Raw genomic sequence first — 22,644 nt, 5'->3', positions numbered from 1 at the left:
AATCAAGGGACCTTAATACAGTTTTAGGAGCACTGATAGGACCACTGGTTGAGCCAATTGTGACATGTTCATGGGCTCTCCTAATTCAAGGTAGCCTTCCTTTTGGTTGTAACATCTACAAGAAGAATTAGGGAATTGTAGGCCTTAATGGGAGATCCTTCTTGCACTCAGTTCTTCAAGGACAAGGTGGCTTTAAAACCACACTCAAATTTTTTTGTCCAAAGTGGTATCTTAGTTTCACCTTAACCAGGTTATTTACTTACCTGGATGTTTTCCCAAACCACATTCAAGTGCAGAGGAGCAGCTCTTATATAATTTAGATGTGAGGTGATGTTTAGCATTTTATTTAGAAAGGACCAAGTTGTTTTGTTCGTCACCTTGACTCTGAGTCCTACACTGAGTGGATGAAGGGACAACCTGTCTCTGTTCAGACCATTTCCAAATGGATAACCGCCTCTATTACCATGTCTTATGGAGTGGCTCAGCTGATACCTCCACAGTCTTTGCAGGCTTATTGAACGAGAGCTCAGGCAACTTCAGCTGCATACCTTAGCGATGTCTCCATAGCAGATATCTGCAGGGCTGCAATGTGGTCCTCTGTGCTAGATATTATGCTGTCACCATAACATGAAGATCGGATGCAAACCTTGGGAAGGCAGTCCTGCACTCACTGTTCAAATAGACCTAAGCCCACCTCCTGCTGGAACTGCTTGTGCACCTGAGTGGAATGCATGTCTGCAACCACTCTAAGAAAAGATTGTTACTTACCTGTATTGTAACTGCTGTTCTTTTATATGTGGTACAGACATATACTCTGTGATCCACCCTCTGTCCCTTTGCAGTCTCCAGCTGGGGATTTCGGTGCAAAGGAACTGGGGGTGTGGGGGACAGCTCCACCGTTATATAGCCAAGGTATTGGCACATGCACTGCCTGTATGGGTACTGCTTGGCAAAATTCTCTGACTTTGGTGTGCTGGGAACACACACACCTAAGTGGAATACTTGTGTGCACCCACATCTTGAAGAACAACAGTTACAGTACAGGTAAGTAACTGTCTCTTTTTTTTTTTTTTTTTTTTGTCAAAAGACCTCACACATAAGTTTCTACAAGAGTTTTGACACTGAGAACATCATCAATGTGTAGGCTTTTTATAAACTTTTTGCTATTGACTTCTGTGATGTACATTTATTAATGGCTAAGAGTGAGAATTTTTTCCATTTTATTTTATAAATAAAGTATTATATGCACAATAATTTACATGCAGAATTCATGTCCCCTGCAGATTTCTTTGCTTCCCTGCAGAAAAATGACTTTCTGACAGGGAAGCAAAGGGAATCTGCAAGAGCAGTCACGCACCACTCCCTAGTTGCGCAGGTACATCATTTCAGGCACCTGGAGCAGCCATGGAGAGATAAATAACTGCAGGGCTGAGGACACCCCCAGCCAGTGGCTCCTACCCTGGGATTAGCTGCCAGTCCTGGCTGGGCTGGAGGCAGGAGAGGATGGGATTTCCATTTCCCCTGCAAGGAGTGGCTGGGGCTGTCAAAACCACCACAAGAAACCTCCCCCAGCTGCAGGAAGCTCAGCATCCTCCCCTGCTTCCTGCCCCCATCGCTTCTTATATGTGGGGGAGGGGTCACTGTATGGGCAGCTGCTCCCCCATCTGCCCAGGCCCCATGCATCTGGACCTCCGGTACCCAGACACCCTCGCCAAGCCTCACCCAGTACATCCAGAACCCACCTCGACCCTCCATATCTGAACCCCACCCCATTGAACCTCAACCCCTGCATCTGGAGCCCCCTGCACCCAGACCCCCTGCCTTCTGACCCACACCGTTGCACCCAGACCATCCCCACTGAGCTCCAGTCAAAACCTCCACCCTGAAAAGCCCCAACCTCCTGCACCCCTCGATCCCCTACATCCATTTTAGCTGTTTAACTCCAAAAGTGTCTCTCTGAATTTCCTTCAGATTTAGTGGAAAAAACTGTTACAGCCTGGGACTTACCCTACATAACAGAGTCTTGAATTTTAAGAGTAATGCATATGAAAATCACCTTATTGTAATGAAATCCTGTTTGCAGTCTTAGTTATGGAGAAACTATTTGTTCATAATGGTGGTATTGAAAATATTCCAAGAAAACCTCATGCTGAAGTTGAGTTCATTTCACATTCATAATTGCCAGCATATTAATATTTTTGCTAGGAACAATTTCCATATAGCTGGTCCCTAAGCTACTAGAGGGTCAAGTGTGTATTCTGGTGAATACGGGTTTTAAAAATAAAAATATTTTGTCATTTAAAACTTCAAAACTAATACAGTTTTCTTAAAGAGCTGCTCTTCTACCAAGGCAGAAATCCACTAAATCTTACACTGAATGTATGTAGACTTTTGATATTGCCTCAGTCTGTGTTGTTTCATCACAGTGATATACTGCTGGCACTATAGACTTTGACATTCATATAGCACATGTAAAACTACTGTTGGGAGAACTTCAAAAGTTCTGAGATGAAATAAACATTCCAAAATGTGAATCTGAATCCATAGATTCCCCCTAATATTTTGTGATCATCTCCCACAAAATCACCTTTCCCCGTTTAGGCCTTAACTCACTGGGGAAAAACCTAGCAACCTGCTATCCTATCTAGTGTGATTGGGGCAGCCAATAACTTTTGCTCTCTCATTTTGGCAACTTTATGGGGGCGCTAATCACCTTCTCCCTCTCCCAAATTATCCCTCAGTATAGTTTTTCCCTCTTTTCACTCTCCCTCTGCCACCTTTGCTGGGTCCCCTTTTATCTTTGCCTATCCCCAGTATAATGTTCATCTTCTCTCCCTGTTTTTCGCCCTCCTCCCGTCTCCGAATCCTGTAGTCCTCTTTCCTCCTCCACACAGGGTTTAACTGTTCCCCTTTTTCTCCCATTTCGCTGAGGAATCTCATTGTCGTTTTCCACATTGTGGGATACGTGATACGATTACAGCTCCGTTAATGTGGAGGCTAGCTGAAGCTGCTGCTGTTTGTAGCTGTCTCCGGCTTATGGAAAGCAATGAGGAGGGCAATGACAGTAGCAAAATGGAACTCTCTGGTTGCTCAGCTGGAGCAGTGATCGCTGGTGGTCAGAGGCAAGGACTTGAACCCGTTTTATTTTGTATTTTTAGTCTCGGGTACCAGGTCCTTATCTCTTAAATATCCCACATTTCAAGGGATGTCATTCATTTTAGATCCAGGATCACCTATGATCTGCACAAATTTAGTGTCCCTCATCTTTATTTTTGGAAATTATCTTCATCAAAACCAAATAATTAAGAAACAGGTGATAAACTCATTTACAGTAAAGGAATGAATCCCACGTAATTTTAAGTTTCCTGCATAAATAATTTTTATGTACCTTTGGTTCTTTGTTATACATTGCTTCCCACAGTTGGGCTAGGTTCAGATGTATGACTAAAATACATCAATCTCAAGCCCCCATCTCTCTCTCTCTCTCTTTTTGCTGCAGCTAGTCTCTCTTCACACCTTTACACAACTGAAAAACTTGAGAAAAAACTGGTATTGGTTTATTCAGCAGTTGCTTACTCATAGTGCTGAAGAGATGATTGACATTGTGATGCTAGTAGACCAGGTCATGCCAGAGTGTAATCAGGTCAATTCACTTGTGTATTAGTATAGATCAAAGTAATTGTTAAATGTATAAAAAGAGTGTATTTGGTGTTTAAACTACATGAAAACTAATGGGATCTTTCATGTATTGTTTTGCTTGTGTGTCATGTTATAATGTAATAGCAAACATTTACATTGCAAGTATCCCTATAACTGAATAAATCGTCAGACAAGAAAGAAGCCTTATGAAATGCAGATAAAGAACTTTAACAGCAAAAAGGCTAATTTCAAAGCAAGTGGCCATGGTGTGTGATGACTGAAGGTCAGAGACTCAAAGTGCTTTCCTCACTCACTGTCATCAAAGGAAAAGCCCATGTGGGGAGAGACACTGTCAGCTTGCGTTCTGTCAGAAGGAACTTTAAATATGGATTCGAGGAAATCGAAATATGGATATGAAATATGGATTTGTATTCTAACAGGGCAGGAAAACTGAACAAGAAGACAGAGATTCCCAGAGTTATTCTGGGTAGCCTTGAAAGATTTTTGGGAGTCTGGCAGTTATAATGTCACTGCCACCATTTGGAATCTCAAACTGTGACTCACCTTTTATATATATATTTTACCTGCTTTAACCTCTAAATAACTCTCACTTCCTTTTCTTAGCTAATAAACCTTCAGTTAGTTAACTGTAAAATTGGCTACCAGTGTTGTCTTTTTTGTAAGATCTGGGGAAGTGATTGGTCTCTTGAGACTGGGAGCAGCCTGATGTGGTTTGATGTTTGGTTTAAGTAAACTTTTATCACAAAGTTCAGTTTGCTTGGCAAGATAGACTGTAGAGTCTAAGTCTGTGACTCCATGATAAAACTGGATAGTGACCCAGGAATTCATATTTGTTACTGGTTTGATGAAATCTAATTATAGAACATACCAGCTTGGGGTGTCTACCCTGTTTTCTGACCGTCTGCCCTGAGATAGGCACTCACAGTTTTGAGCCACTCCAGACAGAATGAGAGACATCGTCCCTTGAACATTTAATAAACAATTTGAAATAGTATCAGTATGTTCCTTAGACTATATATGTGACGGGCATTTAAAATGGAACAGAAACAAATTATAAGGGCACTTTCACTGATTAGTTTAAATGAGCATAATGTTAACTAAAAGTATGTAACTTCTGAAATCTTAGCCTAATTATTGATTATTATATTTTTATTCCTAGACTTTTTTGTTTTGTGACTTGGGAAACTTCACTATTGATAAACTGTAACATTGTAGGCTTCCTAAAATGTGTTCCAGAACTTGTGGCATCTTGGATGCTGTAGAGAACTCTCCTTCTTGAGTTTATTTTCATGTACAAACTGTAGTGTACTTAAAACATGTTCAGTACGCACTTCAAACTACACATATGTCCACTGCACCAACTCAGCATTATGTTTCTAAAATAATCTTTGCACAATAATTGTGTATTATTTCTGTGTCAAGTGATGAATTAAAATATGATGTTACTTGCAAGATGAAGGGATGCAAAATTTAAGAGTGTTTTTCTCTATACATGAGTGTGTACTCTTGGGTAAATTGGATATATGTCAAAAATATTTGAAAAATGCAAGATCTTAATCAAAATAGAAGTAACAAAACTAATCAATGAACACCTGAAACGAAGTTTCACACATATGAAGATCTTTTTACATTCTATGTTGTAGAAATAACATTTTGAAATATTTTTTAGGAAAACGTACTATCCCAAAACCACATCCTCCAGTTGTAGGTGAGGTGACCCATCACAGCATTCAACTCTCTTGGGATTTGGAAAATATAACACAAAGAAAAGGACCTCAAGAGCAATGGCTAAAGATGTCAATTGAAGAAGAGGACCCCAAATTACATACCTATGGTACCATTTATACGTAGGTGAAATGTTAATGAAGTTTTATCTTAATAAGTTATGGGTTGCAAAGCATTTTGAAGATGAAAAGTGGTGAAGAAATGCTAAATATTTATTATGGTGGCAATGTTGGTTTTGTTATTTTCTGAAAACTATTACATTTTTCATTCAATTTTTAAAATATAATTTCTTTTGAATTAAATTACTTAATATAAGCACAATTTTTGAGGTAATACCACTTATGACCTATAATTTTTTGTAAAAAAAGGGTATGTTGTTACTCTGCTCCACCTTGCTTTGATCATGAGGGGTGCATACCTGAAGCAACTGAGTAACACCTACATGGCTGTTAATTTGTACAGGGCAGGTACAAATTGCTGGAGGATTCACTGCTCCTTGAAGTCTTTAAACCACGATTTGAGGACTTCAATAGCTCAGACATAGGTGAGGTTTTTTCGCAGAAGTGGGTGGGTGAGATTCTGTGGCCTGCGTTGTGCAGGAGGTCAGACTAGATGATCATAATGGTCCCTTCTGACCTTAGTATCTATGAATCTATGAATTTCCATTCACTTCCCTTGGTCACAATTAGTGACTGTCCCCTTAACTGCTATATATGGCTGTCAGTATGTTAGGTGATGTCCAGAGACAATGGTTGAAATCCTGGCCCCCCGTGAAGTCAGTGGCAAAACTTCCATTGGCTCCACTGGGGCCAGAATTTCACGTTGTGTGTGTGTTTGAGAGGTGTGGATTCTGCTTGGCTGACTAATAGCTGAAATAAAACTAAACCTACCGTGCAACCTGCTGGCTGACAGCTCCAAAGTGGTGCAATCATCTGGGAGAAGATGGCCAATGCCCATGAGACTATATTTAATATTATTAGGGATGACCTCTTTTTTCTTTTCTTTCCTTGGGTTATGGTCTGTATAGGCAAAATGTGGGAGAGCGGGGCACTAGCCACCTCCCAAAAGTGGCTTCATACTCTGCTCCCACAAAATGAGCACTGAATCCCTTTATTTCCCTTCCACATTGCACCTAACTTGAATAATGATTAGTTAGCAAACTGCAGAACTTGCCTCTGTAGGAGTAAGGGGCTAAGATGATGCTAAGAGTGATTAGGGATGTTAGGGTTAGAGGGCAGAGGATGTAGGATCTGCTCCATCCCTTCACATTTGCTCATATTTGTATATCAATGGACACCAACATAAGATCTGTAAGATGAGCAGCTTGTTTGTAAAGCAGTCCAAGGACTGATGTTTTGTGCTGCTCTTCACAGTACAACTTGCCTTCCCCTAAAGCCCCAGGAGATTAAACTTCTTAAGATTAGTCACTTCTTAACTCAAGCCTCTTGCATTTCACTGTTGTATGGCATGCTGCACTGACTCCAGATTCTTCAGTGACATATAATATAGTTCCCAATCTTTAGAAAACTTTGCGGTGTAAGATTTGTCACTAGGTGGCAGAATTAGACTGTGTTAATACTGACCTTTTATGCTCCGCTGAAGCAGTTTCTTTCATATTTAAAATGTTTTTAAGACACTGGGTTTTGGGAAAAAAATTCTAATAATTATAGCATTTTTTAGAAGTAGAAATTTTGCATCTTGGATGCAGTAGGTGTCAAAGGGCAGACTCTCTAGAATTCTTGTGAATAGTTAATTAGCACTTTCACTTTGTATTTGTTATGTAAAAGAAACTTATTAGACACCTGTTTTTTTCCATTGGGGTATTACTGCTGCAAAATGTATTTAAGCTATAAATGATGACAAAACTGTATATATTCAGTGCCTGGCTTTTAAAGATGCACACAGATCTGTGCCTAATTTTCAGATACAATTGCAGCAACTGCGTGCACAGGTTAGGCATTTGTATAGGCAAATGGCTGTTTATGCTTCTAATGAGCAGTTTCCATCTGAAAATATCTAATTTACATGCGCACTTAACCTTAAGTGGGTGTATAAATTAGGCTTTTGTCAACATGGGAAAGCTTTACCAGTTATATTGATATAGTTCTATAGGTGTAGTCATCCCCTGTGTGGATGCTTTTGGTCCAGGATAAGAGTGGTTTTTTTCAGTTTAGCTTAAATCCTTTCCCAAGTGACATAAAATAAACTGAAAAAAGTCATTCTTATCCTGGAATAAGTGTGTCCTCACTGGATTTATATCAGTATAACTTTATTGGTTTAAATTCACAACTTAGCTTATACTGCAAAAACTTTCCCTATGTAGACACAGCCATAAGGTCTAGATCCTGTAGATAGATCAGCATGGGAGCAGTGGTGTAAAATTGTATGTGCATTTTTGCTTGAGCAGTTATGCATCAGGACATTATGCTTAAATGTTGTTTGCCAAAATGTTTGAAAAATACTATCTGAATTATTATATAAGAAATTTTTTAGGGGATATGCTAGACAACATGTCGTGGAAGGTCTTGAGCCGAGAACAACCTACAGATTTCGACTAAAGATCACTAGTCCTACAGGGGAGTGTGCTTATAGTCCAGCTGTCTCTGTATCCACTATTAGTAAGTATAGACTTTAATTTATTATAAAGTGACAAAAATTACAAAATTTCTTACTATTTTTTTAAAAATTGATATAAAATAGCTGTTGAATTGAAAACTGTATTAGGAATTCACAAAAATTGAAATGTATATTTTGTAAACATAAATATATTGCATATGTTTACTACTTATTCTAAGAGTATTATGGGTTATGAGTCACCTACAGGCTGAGTAGTTCTGTATTTTCTAAAATAGTAGTGTCATTTTACAAAATATAGTGGGCTATTTCAATTTTCTCTTCATGTTATTCAGACCCCAACTGTTGGAGTAGAGAATAGGCCAGAAGTGTTACTAGTTCCACCAAATGCTACTGTGATTTCTTTTTTTACTCACTTCAATTAAATTCGAAACAAAGCTTATTCTCAAACTGAAATAAAGGTCTGTCCCTTAAAGAGGAAGAACAGAAAATACGTCTGAGTCTGTCAGCCACATGTTTCAAGAAAGGCTAGAGAATCTTTCTGTGCCAGAGAGAGTGGGTCATGGGACTCTGTGGTTTGGATTGTCTCATTGGGGAGTAGCACAAGGGAAAGAATCGGAGGGAGGAGGGTTTTGTGTGGGAGAGCTGACTCAAGGATGGAAGGATATAGGTGGCTTGGGGTTCTGTTTAAGAGAGGGTGGTATAAGTAGGTATCTCAAGTGGTGAGTTTGAAGTTCAGTGTGGAGGAGGTATGGTCACAGGGGATGGCCTTAAGAGCAGAGATGGTATGAATTGTGGTTTGAAACGGGGAGAGTAGATCTGGAGATTTGAAAGACGGTTTAATGGGAGAAGGGACAGCAAACACTCATGACATAATCTATCTCTTGTTTCCTGTGTTTAGAAAAGAAACATGTCAGTGAGTGTGATATCAAAAATACTTTAATCAGTGAAAGATGTCTTCCAAATTTGTGAGTGACAGAGACAGAGCCACAAGTGGTACATGCTCACTTAACCTATTTTCCATTAACTCATTTATAAAATAGGCTGTGCACATGAAAACAGACTATGTCTCTACGTTTCTAATTTGCTTTCAGTTGTATAGTGGTTTAATAAATCAGAAAAGCAACTACTCTGTTTGAAAAAAAGGGTGTTCTGCCTTTTTTTTTTCCTCCAGGAAAAATACAAGAAAATACTGCTTAAATGAGGCATGCAATTTTAATCAATTGGGCCCTAAAAAAAGAGAAACAAACAGCTGCTGCTTGTTAATTGGTGAATGTCTTCACCAATGAGCTCATCATTTATTCACTGCTTTCAATGGAGCCTTAAATTCCATAAATAAAGGTGTTATCACCACATTATGGTATGACTGCCTGCACATCTGTAACCAAATGACTCATTTATAATACAGGAAGGATTCATTTAAAAAGAGAAATGTATGACTTTCACCTGTGCAGATTCATTGTGCTTGTGTAATTATTATGTTTTATAGTGAGTGGACAGAACTTTCATATGAAAGCACAGGCATGCATGCTTAAATTCACCATATGAAATGTTAATTTTTAAAAATATTGACATTCAGTTTTGGAACAGCACTAAAAAATTTCCTTAATTTCACTTTTATTTCCCCTGACTCTTACTTTGGCCCCCTGCACAACGAGATAACTGTTCTTTTCCAAATAAATTACCCCTGAAGATTCACATTGTGGTTACTTTGGGAACTAGATGCCCTGCCATGTGGCTATGTAACCTTGACAGGGAGGTTTTGCAGTGGCAATGCTCAGGAAGAATTTAGAGTTTTGAAGATTATTTTAAAATATGTATGTTTCAGTAGTGTGGACCGGATATTTGCAATGATGAATCCAGGTAGACAACATTAATGGTAGTTAATTCTCCAGTTATTTATGCCAGTTATGCAAGACTGTAAATAATTAGATTTATGTTTATATCTTTGTTTTATTAGACATTAATATGCATAATTAACAACTTTCATATTTTTTCAGGAAATCTAAGTGGAAAAAGGGCATAAGAATTCTGTACCCCTGCAAACACTATTCCAAATTATGGATTAAAATATATTTGAACGTTCCCACTATTTGATTATTTACTGGTCAAAATTATATATTATATTTAATATATTTCATTTTAATACGCAATTTAGAAACTTTATCTTATTTTTAATTGAAGTAGAGTGTCCTGAAAATGTTTGTGATATATGTTGTTTGTAGACTAAATAACTCTCACTGTATTGTTGGCGTACATACTAATGGATAACTGGTGCTTTGGTCTTGAAATTCAGGGAGAAATTACCTGCTACTATGGCATACCATTTTAAAAATTCCTGACCTTTTATCTTTGTTCTGTGGTTAACTATAATGTCATAGAAATTCAGGTCTGGAAGAGACCTTGAGAAGTCATCTAGTCCAGCCCCACTGGGCAGAGGCAGGGACAAGTATACCTAGATCATCCCTGAAAGGAACCTGTTCTTAAAAACCTTCAATGACAGGGATTCCACAACCTCTCTTGGAAGTCTATTTCAGTCTTTAATTATCTGTATAGTTAGGTAGTTTTTCCTAATATTTAACATAAATTTTTCTTGCTACAGATTAAGCTGATTACTACTTGTTCTACCTTAGCGGACAAGAACAATTGATCACTGTTCTCTTCTAACAGCCTTTAACATATTTGAAGAGTATTATCAGTTCCCCACTCAGTCATCTTTTGTCAGGACTAAACATGTCCAGTTCTTTTTAATCTTTCCTCATAGGTTAGGTTTTCTGAACTTTTTGTCATTTTTTATTGTTGTCCTATGAACTTTCTCCAGTTTGTCCATGTCTTTCATGAAGTGTGGCATCAAGAACTGGACACCGTCCGTCTGAGGCCTCCCCAGTGCAGATTACAGCAGGACAGCTATCTCTCTCATATCTTACGTATGAACTCTTGTCCATACACCCCAGAGTGATGTTAGTCCTTTTCATAACTACATCACTTTATTGACTCATATTCAATTTGTGACCCACTGTAACCCCTGGATCCTTTTCAGTCCTTAGTCAGTTATTCCCCATTTTGTAGTTGTGCATTTGATTTTTTTTTCTTTCTAATTGTAGTACTTTGCATTATTTTTGTTGAATTTCATGTAGATGATTTCAGTTCTCTAATTTGTCGAGGTTATTTTGAATCTTGTCCTCCAGCACTAGCAATCCCTCTGTTTGGTGTCATCTGCAGATTTTATAAGTGTACTCAGCACTCCATTTTCCAAGTCATTAATGAAAGTAACTAATAGTACTGAACCCAAGACAGACACCTGTGGAATCCCTCTAGATAATGTCCCTCCAGTTTGACAGTGAACCACTGATACCTGCTTTTTGCATATGGTCTTTCAACCGGGTGTGCACATAGAATGTAGTGGTAGCAGAAAACAATTAATAATAATAATAATATATCAGGAAGGAAAATGTATGAACAAAGTGCAATTGCTATTCGTCAACGCATGTAACAAAAACTATAAATATTTGTGATAAACTGCTTGTTGTTCAGAGACTTGTCTAAGGTTAGGGTAACTCCTGCCTTGCAGTCTCCCCTTGCAATTGCTTGAAATAAAAATTGTCTCTGACTTACTGCATCCAAACAGAGAGAGAGTGTCATAAATATAAAGGGAAGGGTAAACCCCTTTAAAATCCCTCCTGGCCAGAGGAAAAATCCTCTCACCTGTAAAGGGTTAAGAAGCTAAAGGTAACCTCGCTGGCACCTGACCAAAATGACCAATGAGGAGACAAGATACTTTCAAAAGCTGGGAGGAGGGAGAGAAACAAAGGGTCTGTGTCTGTCTGTATGCTGCTTTTGCTGGGGATAGACCAAGAATGGAGTCTTAGAACTTTAGTAAGTAATCTAGCTAGGTATGTGTTAGACTATGATTTCTTTAAATGGCTGAGAAAAGAACTGTGCTGAATAGAATGACTATTTCTGTCTGTGTGTCTTTTTTGTAACTTAAGGTTTTGCCTAGAGGGATTCTCTATGTTTTGAATCTAATTACCCTGTAAGGTATCTACCATCCTGATTTTACAGGGGTGATTCCTTTACTTCTATGTACTTCTATTTCTATTAAAATTCTTTTTGTAAGAAAACTGAATGCTTTTTCATTGTTCTCGGATCCCAGGGTTTGGGTCTGTGGTCACCTATGCAAATTGGTGAGGATTTTTACCCCAGGAAGTGGGGTGCAAGGGTTGGGAGGATTTTAGGGGGTAAGACGTGTCCAAACTACGTTTCCCAGTAAACCCAGTTAGAGTTTGGTGGTGGCAGTGGATATTCCAAGGACAAAGGATAAAATTAATTTGTACCTTGGGGAAGTTTTAACCTAAGCTGGTAAAAGTAAGCTTCGGAGGTTTTCATGCAGGTCCGCGCATCTGTACCCTAGAGTTCAGAGTGGGGGAGGAACCTTGACAGAGAGGATTTGATTTCTTCTACAAGACCACATTTCCCTAATTTGCTTATGCGAATGTCATGTGGGATGGTGTAAAAAGCCTTACTAAAATCAAGGTATATCAAGTGTGCAGCACCCCCGCCCCCATTCCCTAGGGCAGTTACCATGTCAAAGAAGAAAATTAGTTTGGTTTGGCGTGATTTGTTCTTGACAATTCCATATTTGCTATTACTTATTACCCTACTGTAGGTGCTTGTCCAAACTGATGGTTTAGTAATTTGTTCCAGTATTTTTCTAGATATTGAAGTTAGGCTGACTGGTATATAATTCCCTGTAATTCTACTTTTGTTTCCCTTTTTAAAGAGAGGTACTATGTTTGCCCTTCTCCAGTCCTCTGGGACTTCACCCCTCCTACATGACTTCTCAGAGATAATCATTGACCGTTCTGAGATTACTTCAGCTAGTTCCTTAAGAACCCTAGGGTGAATTTCAACAGGCCCTGTCAACGTGAATATATTTATCTTATCTCTCAGGCTTATTGACTTTAAGGCCAGAAGGGACCATCGTGATCATCTAGTCTGGCCTCCTGCACATTGCAGGCCACAGAACCTCACCCAGCTACTCCTGTAATAGACCCATAACCTCTGGCTGAGGTTGTTTCCCTATTTTGGCTTGCGTTTCTTCCCCCTTAATATTGTTGTTAATATTGTGCTAAGTATCTGATTACTATTAGCTTTTTTAGTGAAGACTGAAGCAACATAGGCATTAAAAGCTTCAGCTTTCTTGGTGTCATCCGTTATTAGCTCTCCTTCCATGCCAAGCAGAGGACCTACAGTTTCTTTCATCTTTCTCTTTCTCCTAATGAATTTATAGAACCTCTTCTTATTGCCTTTTATGTCCCTTGCTAGATGTAACTCATTTTATGCTTTAGCCTTTCTGATTTTTTCCCTACATGTGTGTGGTATACTTTTGTATTCATCCTTAGCAATTTGCCCATGTTTGCACTTTTTGATTTTCAGGTCTTTAGTGATCTCCTGATGCAGCCATATCTGTCTCTCCTTTGCACTGAGATTGTTTGCTGTTGCACCTATATTGTCTCTTTGAGAAACTGCCAACTCTCCTGAATGACTTGTTCCCTTAGATTGTCTTCCTGTAGGACCTTACCTACCAGTTCTCTGTGTTTTGTTTTTTCTGTTTTATTTAAATCCATTGGCCTGTTTTGCTGCTCTAACTCCTTCCTTTCCTTAGAATCATGAAATCTATCATTTCATGATTACTTTCACCCAAATTGCCTTCAATCTTCAGATTTGCAACCAATTTCTTTCTGTTCATTAGAATCATGTCTAGAATGGTTGCCCTGCTGGTTACTTCCTTCTAAAAGAAAAAATTGTTCCCAGTACAGTCCAAGAACTTACTGGACATTTTGTGTTTTGCCATATTACTTTTCCAACAGATGTGTGGGTAGTTAAAGTCCCCAATTACTACTGGGTCTTTTGTTTCGGATATGTCTGTTTATCATCAGTCATCATCAACAATATCCTGCCATCACTTTCATTTCCTTTCTTAGTAACTGTTAAAGCTTGGAAGGTCTAGAAATTTGGAGCTTTTATGCAAATTATATTTTGCCTAAATTTGCATATTTCAGGATGGTGCAGTTCCCCTTCACTGTCAACTCCTTCAGTTTTTCCCCAAGCCATCAACTTGTACCAATTCTCCTCTTCCAAGTCATCCATCAGTTCCCTTGAGGTTTTCCCCAGTCTCTCCTTCTGTATCTGTCTTCCATATCCCATACCCTGCCCTAAGTATTCCCCCCAGCCCTTCTTCTCTCTGGTTCCCCTCTGCCTTCCCCTTTCCCTTGAGTTTAGATGTCCTCCCATCTTTCTCTTCTTGAGGTTCCTATCCCGCTTCTCTTTGATTTTTCCCTTGGGCTTTTCCCAGGTCCCTCCCTTTCTAAGGCTTCCCCTTCCTCTCTTGAGTATGCTTGTCCCCCCGCCCTGCATTTTTGCCCCTCTCTCCCCTGGCTGAAGTGCTTTTCCCCCCTGAATGCTAGAGGAACCCAAGGAACTGTTTAAAGAAAAGGAGTACTTGTGATAGCTTAGAGACTAACAAATTTATTTGAGCATAAGCTTTCGTGAGCTACAGCTCACTTCATCGGATGCATGCAGTGGGAAATACAGTGGGGAGATTTTATATACACAGAGAACATGAAACAATGGGTGTTACCATACACGCTGTAATGAGAGTGATCGGGTAAGGTGAGCTATTACCAGCAGGAGAGAAAAAAAACCTTTTGTAGTGATAATCAAGGTGGGCCATTTCCAGCAGTTGACAAGAACATGTGAGGAACAGTTGGGGGGGGGGGCGGGGGAATAAACATGGGGAAAGAGTTTTACTTTGTGTAATGACACATCCACTCCCAGTCTTTATTCAAGCCTAATTTAATGGTGTCCAGTTTGCAAATTAATTCCAATTCAGCAGTCTCTCGTTGGAGTCTGTTTTTGAAGTTTTTTTGTTGAAGAATTGCAACTTTTAGGTCTGTAATCGAGTGACCAGAGAGATTGAAGTGTTCTCCGACTGGTTTTTGAATGTTATAATTCCTGACGTCTGATTTGTGTCCATTTATTTTTTTACGTAGAGACTGTCTAGTTTGGCCAATGTCCATGGCAGAGGGGCATTGCTGGCACATGATGGCATACATCACATTGGTAGATGTGCAGGTGAACGAGCCCCTGATAGTGTGGCTGATGTGATTAGGCCCTATGATGGTGTCCCCTGAATAGATATGTGGATACAGTTGGCAATGGGCTTTGTTGCAAGGATAGGTTCCTGGATTTATGTTTTTGTTGTGTGGTGTGTGGTTGCTGGTGAGTATTTGCTTCAGGTTGGGGGGCTGTCTGTAAGCAAGGCCTGTCTCCCAAGATCTGTGAGAGTGATGGGTTGTCCTTCAGGATAGGTTGTAGATCCTTGATGATGCGTTGGAGAGGTTTTAGTTGGGGGCTGAAGGTGATGACTAGTGGCATTCTGTTATTTTCTTTGTTGGGCCTGTCCTATAGTAGGTGACATCTGGGTACTCTTCTGGTTCTGTCAATCTGTTCGTTATGTGCTGGAAAGGGACAGACTGCTAAGAAAGTTTCCTCCCTAAATCCCGGTCTGAGTTGTAGCCTGTTGCTCCTTTTGCTGCATCTGCAAAGCTGCCTTTATTTGTGTTGCTGAACAGCAATTCAACACCTGCTCAATGGGTATGCAGGGAGAGATGAGTGGAGAGCACAGAGCCTCTGAGCTGATGTCAGGCACATTTGCATGGCCTCCCAAGAAGCTGCCTGAAAAATAGGAGATTCAGGCAGCCAACCAAGAACCCAAGAGAGAGAATCTGAAGTATACCAGGGAAACTTCTTCCTCACAATGCCACTCTACAGGAGTGGTATGTCTCTTCACTACCCATAATGCAGGGTTGTGGCTAAATGTCACACTCTATCCCTAATAGAACTGTGAAGTGTTTTCCAAAGAAGTACAGTGAAATGTAGGAAGTAAAATGCATGAATTAAATCTGACTCACCAAAATGCTATTATGTCTTTTCCTCTTTATCTTTTTCTTCTTTTGATTTCTCCTTTTTCTTTCTAATTTTTTCTTTTTCTCTCTTGTTCCCTTGGCTCCTTTTCTTTCATGGTAAACTGTTTTAGCAGCTACAACAGCATCACTCCCTTTTTGTAGTGTCCACTCTCTTTGCTTTTGTTTGGTCTTCCTGATGCAATGGCTGACTTTAGAGTCTTGTTGAATGACTTGTGGTACATTTCAAATATAGATGCCCTGCCCTAAAAAGTACCATCTTTGGGATACCTAGCTAATAAGAACTTCAAACAATATAAACATTGCAGAATTAAGATTTAAAGTAGTATGCCAAATTCTATAATTTTTATTGAAGCTGGTTCTCAGGCAAATAAAATAAGCATATTCTGGCAATTGAAAAATGTTAACAAATGTCTCCTACAAGCAAGTTAAGTCATCAACTCTGTAGCTATCTTGTAAAATCTCAAAGGATGACAACTGCAGTATTTTCACATGAACCCTCCACATTTTCTTTCTTTAAATACTTCCACACACTCTCATTAGAATAATTTTAATCTTGCTTTGAGTCAATACTGCATTTTAACATGTAGTTTCCAAAAATGCAGAGGCATACAGGTTCTAGAAAATATGCAGTCTGAAGCTTCTTAAACTGAAATGTGGCTAACCACTAGTTGCTTGTTTTGCAACAGGATTTGCCTCACTTGGCATGCTGTCATCAGGTGCCTATCCAATAATCAAATTAAGATCTTCCACTTTTTGAAGTTTTATTTCCACAACACAGGCTTTACATGCCCTTTTCATCCTTGCCCTTACTTTTTCAGAGCACAACCAGATATTTCAAGGGTTAATTTTCATGAGAGAGACCTGCAACACTTTGTGCTGGACCTAGAGACTGAGCAGTCAAATCTATTTGCTGTGTTCTACTCATCGTCTTTCGTATGGCTTGGGTAGATAGCAACAACTACAACTGTAGCTGTGTTCTCTGTAAATAGGAAAAAAATCATTCTGCATCCAAAAGAAGGTTGTTATTTTTTGGTTCATTAATGCCCATGTTCATCATTAGACTAACACACAAGATGTGGCATATGGACTAGAAATGTGGTCGTTACCAATTGCCACAGGAACTGATGTGTTTTAGAGATGGCCCACTGAAACTGGGAACATTTATGGGCACGAGGAACAATAAATTTGATTTGTTTAGGAAATACCATTTTACAACTGGCTTTTGTTATGAGAGAAGATATCTAGAACAGCTGTTAATCCAGTTCTGGGCAGTGTCTGGTTCTTATTTTTATTTTGGCAAAGGGCTGTAGGAAAATATCTTAGTGAGTAAAGGTAGGCTAATCATAGTCCAAACCCTAGTCAGGAGGGAGTCATGGTCAGACACAGCAGTTTTGCCCTTCAAGACAAAATGAAGAGAGAACTGGAAGCCAGATCTCTCCCAATCACCACAGCATTCAAGGGACCATACTATGTTGACTGAGCAGTAGGTCCTGCTCATGTTTAATCTCTAACATGATAGTTCCCAGATACAGGTTCACCTCCAGTACAGAAGTATATAAAGGGATTAGTCTTCCACCAAAATAATTGATTTTTAAAAATGGTAATGAAAAAAGACAAAGATTTAGTAATGAGCATACTGTATTGTGAGAATACCAGTGAGTGTAACCACACTTCAAGAGTCACCTCTTAAATAAAAACTATGTAACAATGATACAGATTCTGTTGTTTAATTTAGTAATCTAGAAAATATCCAGAAAGTGGTACTGAAAAATATTAAAGCTAATCATTTATTTGCAGTATTTCATTACTTGCCAACACTACTAGAATGAATCTTTGAACTGTTTTGCAAATACAGTAACTCCTTACTTAACATTGTAGTTATGTTCCTGAAGAATGCACCTTTAAGTGAAACGATGTTAAACTAATCCAATTTTCCCATAAGATTTAATGTAAATGTGGGGGGTTAGGTTCCAAGGAAATTTTTTTGGGGCAGACAAAAGGCATTATATACTATACAATACCATACTGTACTGTGGTTGGGAAGTGCCCCTGGCTTACCCCACACAGGCACAGCCCACTGCAGGCAAGGACGCTAGGAAGCACCTTTGCAGCAGCAGTGGCAGCTTACCTGGAGAAGAACAGGCGCCGACTTTGCCGGGGGATGCTCCAGGCCCCCCTCTTCCTGTCCCCGCTCCACTTCAGGCCCACCTCTTCCCACCCCCACTCCACCTCCTTTCTGGAGCACGCCGCATCCCCATTCCTTCCTCCCCCCCCCCCCCGAAAGTCCTAAGTGCCGCCAAACAGCTGTTTGGTGGTGGGGGGAAGCGCTGGGAGGGAGGGAGAGGAGGTGGAGAAGAGGAACTTGTGCAGTGCTCTCTTGTAAAGTTGCTGCTCTTCCACAAAATCTTACAAGCAGTGGACAAAGCAGGCAGCCAAATGACGTTATAAAGGAGCATTGCACAACTTTAAATGAGGCTGTTCCCTAATTGAGCAGCAAGGTAACTTTGAAACAACGTTAAGTGGGAAGATGTTAAGTGAGGAGTTACTGTACTTCCCTATTTTGTTTTCTACAGGAGAGCCGATGAGTGGAGAACAACTTCATCGAGCTGTCAGTATGAATGATGTAGAGGCAGTTCTTAACATTCTTCAGGGAGGGTGAGAAAATATTCCGATTATAAAATATCTATAAAGTATTACAGTGGACATGAAATCATGTAAACTGCCTGATGCTATTGTGTTTTGTTTCAATGAGCTAGTTTCCCCATGTCCTAAAAATTAGATTTTACATTTTATGATAAAGTGACAAATCACAAATTTGCTTTGTGTAATATCATTTTACAAATTGAATGTGCTATTTGGTTTTGGTCATTCTTCCTTAAAAAGTGTATATCAGAAATAGATGGGATCCAAATACAGGCAATGGGAATGATCAGAAGCATGGAAACACTTCCATGTGAAATGAAATTGAAGAAACTGGTAATGTTTATTTTACAGAGTTGACAAATAAGGCAGAGGGGATATCATAAAAGGGTACAAAATAAAGAAAATGGGCACCTATATTCATCCCTTCTCATAACACAAGAAAGAGGGGACTTCTGATGAAACAGAAAGGTAGAGCAGGGGTTCTCAAACTTCATTGCACCATGACCCCCTTCTGACAACAAAAATTACTACGTGACCCCAGGAGGGGGATCGAAGCCTAAGCTCACCTTCACCCCCCAAGTCCCGCCACCCCAGGTGGGGCGGCCGAAGCCCGAGTCTCCCAGCAGGGAGGGGTCCAAAGCCAAAGACCAAGGGCTTCAGATCCAGGCAGGGGGCCTGTAATCTGTGTCCCGCTACCCAGGGCTGAAGCCCTCGGGCTCCCGCTTTGGTCCTAGGCTATGGGGCTTGGGCTTTGACCTTGGGCCACAGCAAGTCTAACGCCAGCCCTGGCAACCCCATTAAAATGGGGTCGTGACTCACTTTGGGGTCCCGACCCACAGTTTGAGATCCGCTGAGGTAGAGCATTCAAAACTAATGAAAAGAAATACTCTTTTCTCACAATGCACAGTTAGCTTGTGGAACTCATTGACCCAAGCTATCACTGAGACCAAGAGTTTAGCAGAATTCAAAAAAGATAATCTTTATGGATAATCAGAATATCCAGAGATTCAAAAATAAAATTCCTGAATTTTGGAAAGAATATAAATTCTAATGATTTATGCATAAGCCAACCATTATCTTTTTGGTATTCTAAAAGGTCTTGAATGTCTATAGTAGCCATTGTCACAGACCGAATACTGGCTAGAATGACCACTGATCTGATCTAGTGTGTCAATTCTGTGTTCTAATATATGATGTAAAGTTCTAAGTAATTACTATACTTGTATGAAAAAATATTGTTTAGTTCATTTTTATTTCATAATATAGTCTGTCTTCAAATCTTTATCTATTCTTTTATGAAAAAGAATTTGCAAGATACTGCCCAGATGGAACACAATGCCAAATATTCTGTAATGCTAAGCAGAAATGAAGAAACTCTTCTAACTCCAGATTTACTGTGTTAGAGGGCCACCCTGGTCACTTCACTGATACATTTTAAATTAGCATTAAACTATATATTTGTTTTTTCTTTTCCCCTCTGTCAACTATCTGGGGAAAAAAGTATCTTTTCCCTGAAATTTATTATGTATATTCCATTGCCAGAAGATATATTTTTCTCCAAAATTTTGAAGCTAATTGGACAAGACATATTGGAAGAATGAGATATGGAAAAAATAGAGGTTTCTTTTTACTTTTGGAAAAGTTTTCTCATTTACTTTGGAATGTTATATTTCAAATATTAGGTTGGTCTATAAATTCTAAATTTATTTTAGTATATTGTCCTTGAGAACTAATGTTTTTAGAAGGGCTAGGTGGTAAATTTTGGGGTTAACTGATATGAAACTTAGAGCTTTTGGAAAAATTCCATCTGTGCCTGGTGAAGTTGGGCATCAGGAGTAATCTAAACTGTTATAACAATGAGGAGTCCTTGTGGCACCTTAGAGACTAACACATTTATTTGGGCATAAGCTTTCATGGGCTGTAATCCACTTCATGAGATGCATGGAGTGGAAAATACAGTAAGCGGGTTGTCAGGGTTCCCTCCCCACTCTGAACTCTGGGGTACAGATTTGGGGACCTGCATGAAAGTTCCTCTAAACTTATTTCTACCAGCTTAGGTTAAAAACTTCCCCAAGGCACAAATCCTTCCTTGTTCTTGGATGGTACTGCAGGCACCACCAAGTGAGTTAGACAAAGATTCAGGAAAAGGATTCTTAGAGTTCCTGTTTCCACAAAATATCCCCCCAAGCTCCTTCACCCCCTTTCCTGGGGAGGCTTGAGAATAATATATCAATCAAATCGGTAAACAAGCTGAGCACACTAAAAACCAATCAGGTTCTTAAAAGCAGAATTTTATTATAAAGAAAAAAGTAAAAGAAACACCTCTGTAAAATCAGGATTGAAGGTAATTTTACAGAATAATAAGATTTAAAACACAGAGGATTCCCCTTTAAGCAAAACTTCAAAGTTACAAAAACAGGAATAAACCTCCCTCTTAGCACAGGGGAAATTCACAAGCTAAAACAAAAGATAATCTAATGCATTCCCTTGCTATTACTTACAATTTGTAATCTTAGATGCTTATTTCAGGTAGGGTTTTAGGAGATGTTTTTCCTGGCTTGGTCTCTCTCTGTCCCGGAGAGAATAACCAAGAGAGCAGAAAAACAAAACCTCCCCCCACAGATTTGAAAGGATCTTCTTCCCTTATTGGTCCTTTTGGTCAGGTGCCAACCATGTTATTTGAGCTTCTTAACCCCTTACAGGTAAAGGAGGGATTTTATGCTACCCTCAGCTGTATGTTTATGAAACAGGTATAAATATACAGCATGTGAAAAAGATGGGAGTTGCCTTACCAAGTAGGGGGAAAGGGGTCAATGCTAATGAGGACAATTCAATTAGGGTGGAAGTGGCCCATTCCCAACAGTTGACAAGAAGGGGTGACACTAACCCCCCAGTTAGTAAGGCAACTCCCATCTTTTCAGGTGCTATATATTTATACTTGCTTACTGTATTTTCCACTCCATGCATCTGATGAAGTGGGTTATATCCCACGAAAGCTTATGCCCAAATACATTTGTTAGTCTCTAAGGTGCCACAAGGACTCCTCATTGTTTTTACTGATATAGACTAACACGGCTATCTCTCTGAAACCTAAATTGTTATGTTTTGGGGTGTGTCTTCCCCCCCCCCTTTAAAGTAATTACTGTGAGAGTTTGAAAGCTCTTCAGCTGAACTAATTAGATCCAAGGAACTTATGAAATTGAAAAAAAATAACCAACTACATCAAGTAGGCGCATATCAATATTCTAAATATTATGTTTGAAAAGGAAATACCTAGACAAAACCTTTTTGTTACGATAGAGTTAAGCTTTTAAATACATATAAAATTCATTATTAACATTTTTAGATGTGAAATATTCTAAATATTTTAAAGCTAGGAACTGTAGTATTCAGATTCTGAAGACAATCTGAACTTTAAACCCAGATCAACTTCTGTCTGCTACCCCTATCCATGACAAACTTTCATGCTCATTTGCATTTCCAGTAGTAACCACAACCCTCACCTTACCATCTATATATATAGAACTAAGACTGTTGCCTCCTCCCTATACTAGATGGTGGATTGTGGCTCTCACCTGGTAAGTAGGGAATGGCCCTCATGGGGTGTGATGTGGCGGAGCCAGGGCACTCTTTCTGCTGGCTGCACTGCTCACATGCATAGCTGGGACCATAGGTGTTTATCACTCTCTACTTAGCGCCTGAGAAACTTGGTTTGTTTTAGGTGGTGTCATAAATACAAAGGCAAGGGTAAACCCCTTTAAAATCCCTCGTGGCCAGAGGAAAAATCTTCTTACCTGTAAAGGGTTAAGAAGCTAAAGGTAACCTTCGCTGGCACCTGACCAAAATGACCAATGAGGAGACAAGATACTTTCAAAAGCTGGGAGGAGGGAGAGAAACAAAGGGTCTGTGTCTGTCTGTATGCTGCTTTTGCTGGGGATAGACCAGGAATGCAGTCTTAGAACTTTAGTAAGTAATCTAGCTAGGTATGTGTTAGATTATGATTTCATTAAATGGCTGAGAAAAGAACTGTGTTGAATAGAATGACTATTCCTGT

The 22,644-nt window shown here is 39.4% G+C and overlaps 1 protein-coding gene across 1 annotated transcript in view; it reads left to right on the top strand.

The window, feature by feature from the left end:
• Positions 1–2,988: 2,988 nt before the first annotated feature.
• Positions 2,989–22,644, top strand: part of FANK1 (fibronectin type III and ankyrin repeat domains 1) — a 31,297-nt gene continuing 11,641 nt past the window's right edge. Inside the window, exons 1-4 of the mRNA XM_077822857.1 lie at positions 2,989–3,122; positions 5,304–5,507; positions 7,879–8,003; positions 18,521–18,602. Coding sequence (XP_077678983.1) covers positions 2,989–3,122; positions 5,304–5,507; positions 7,879–8,003; positions 18,521–18,602 — 545 coding nt within the window. The remainder of the gene's footprint in view (positions 3,123–5,303; positions 5,508–7,878; positions 8,004–18,520; positions 18,603–22,644) is intronic.

Source organism: Eretmochelys imbricata, chromosome 7 (assembly GCF_965152235.1).
Source record: "Eretmochelys imbricata isolate rEreImb1 chromosome 7, rEreImb1.hap1, whole genome shotgun sequence".
Lineage (NCBI taxonomy): Eukaryota > Metazoa > Chordata > Testudines > Cheloniidae > Eretmochelys > Eretmochelys imbricata.
Note: the sequence above shows the minus strand (reverse complement) of the source record. Positions and strands in the feature narration are given on the sequence as shown.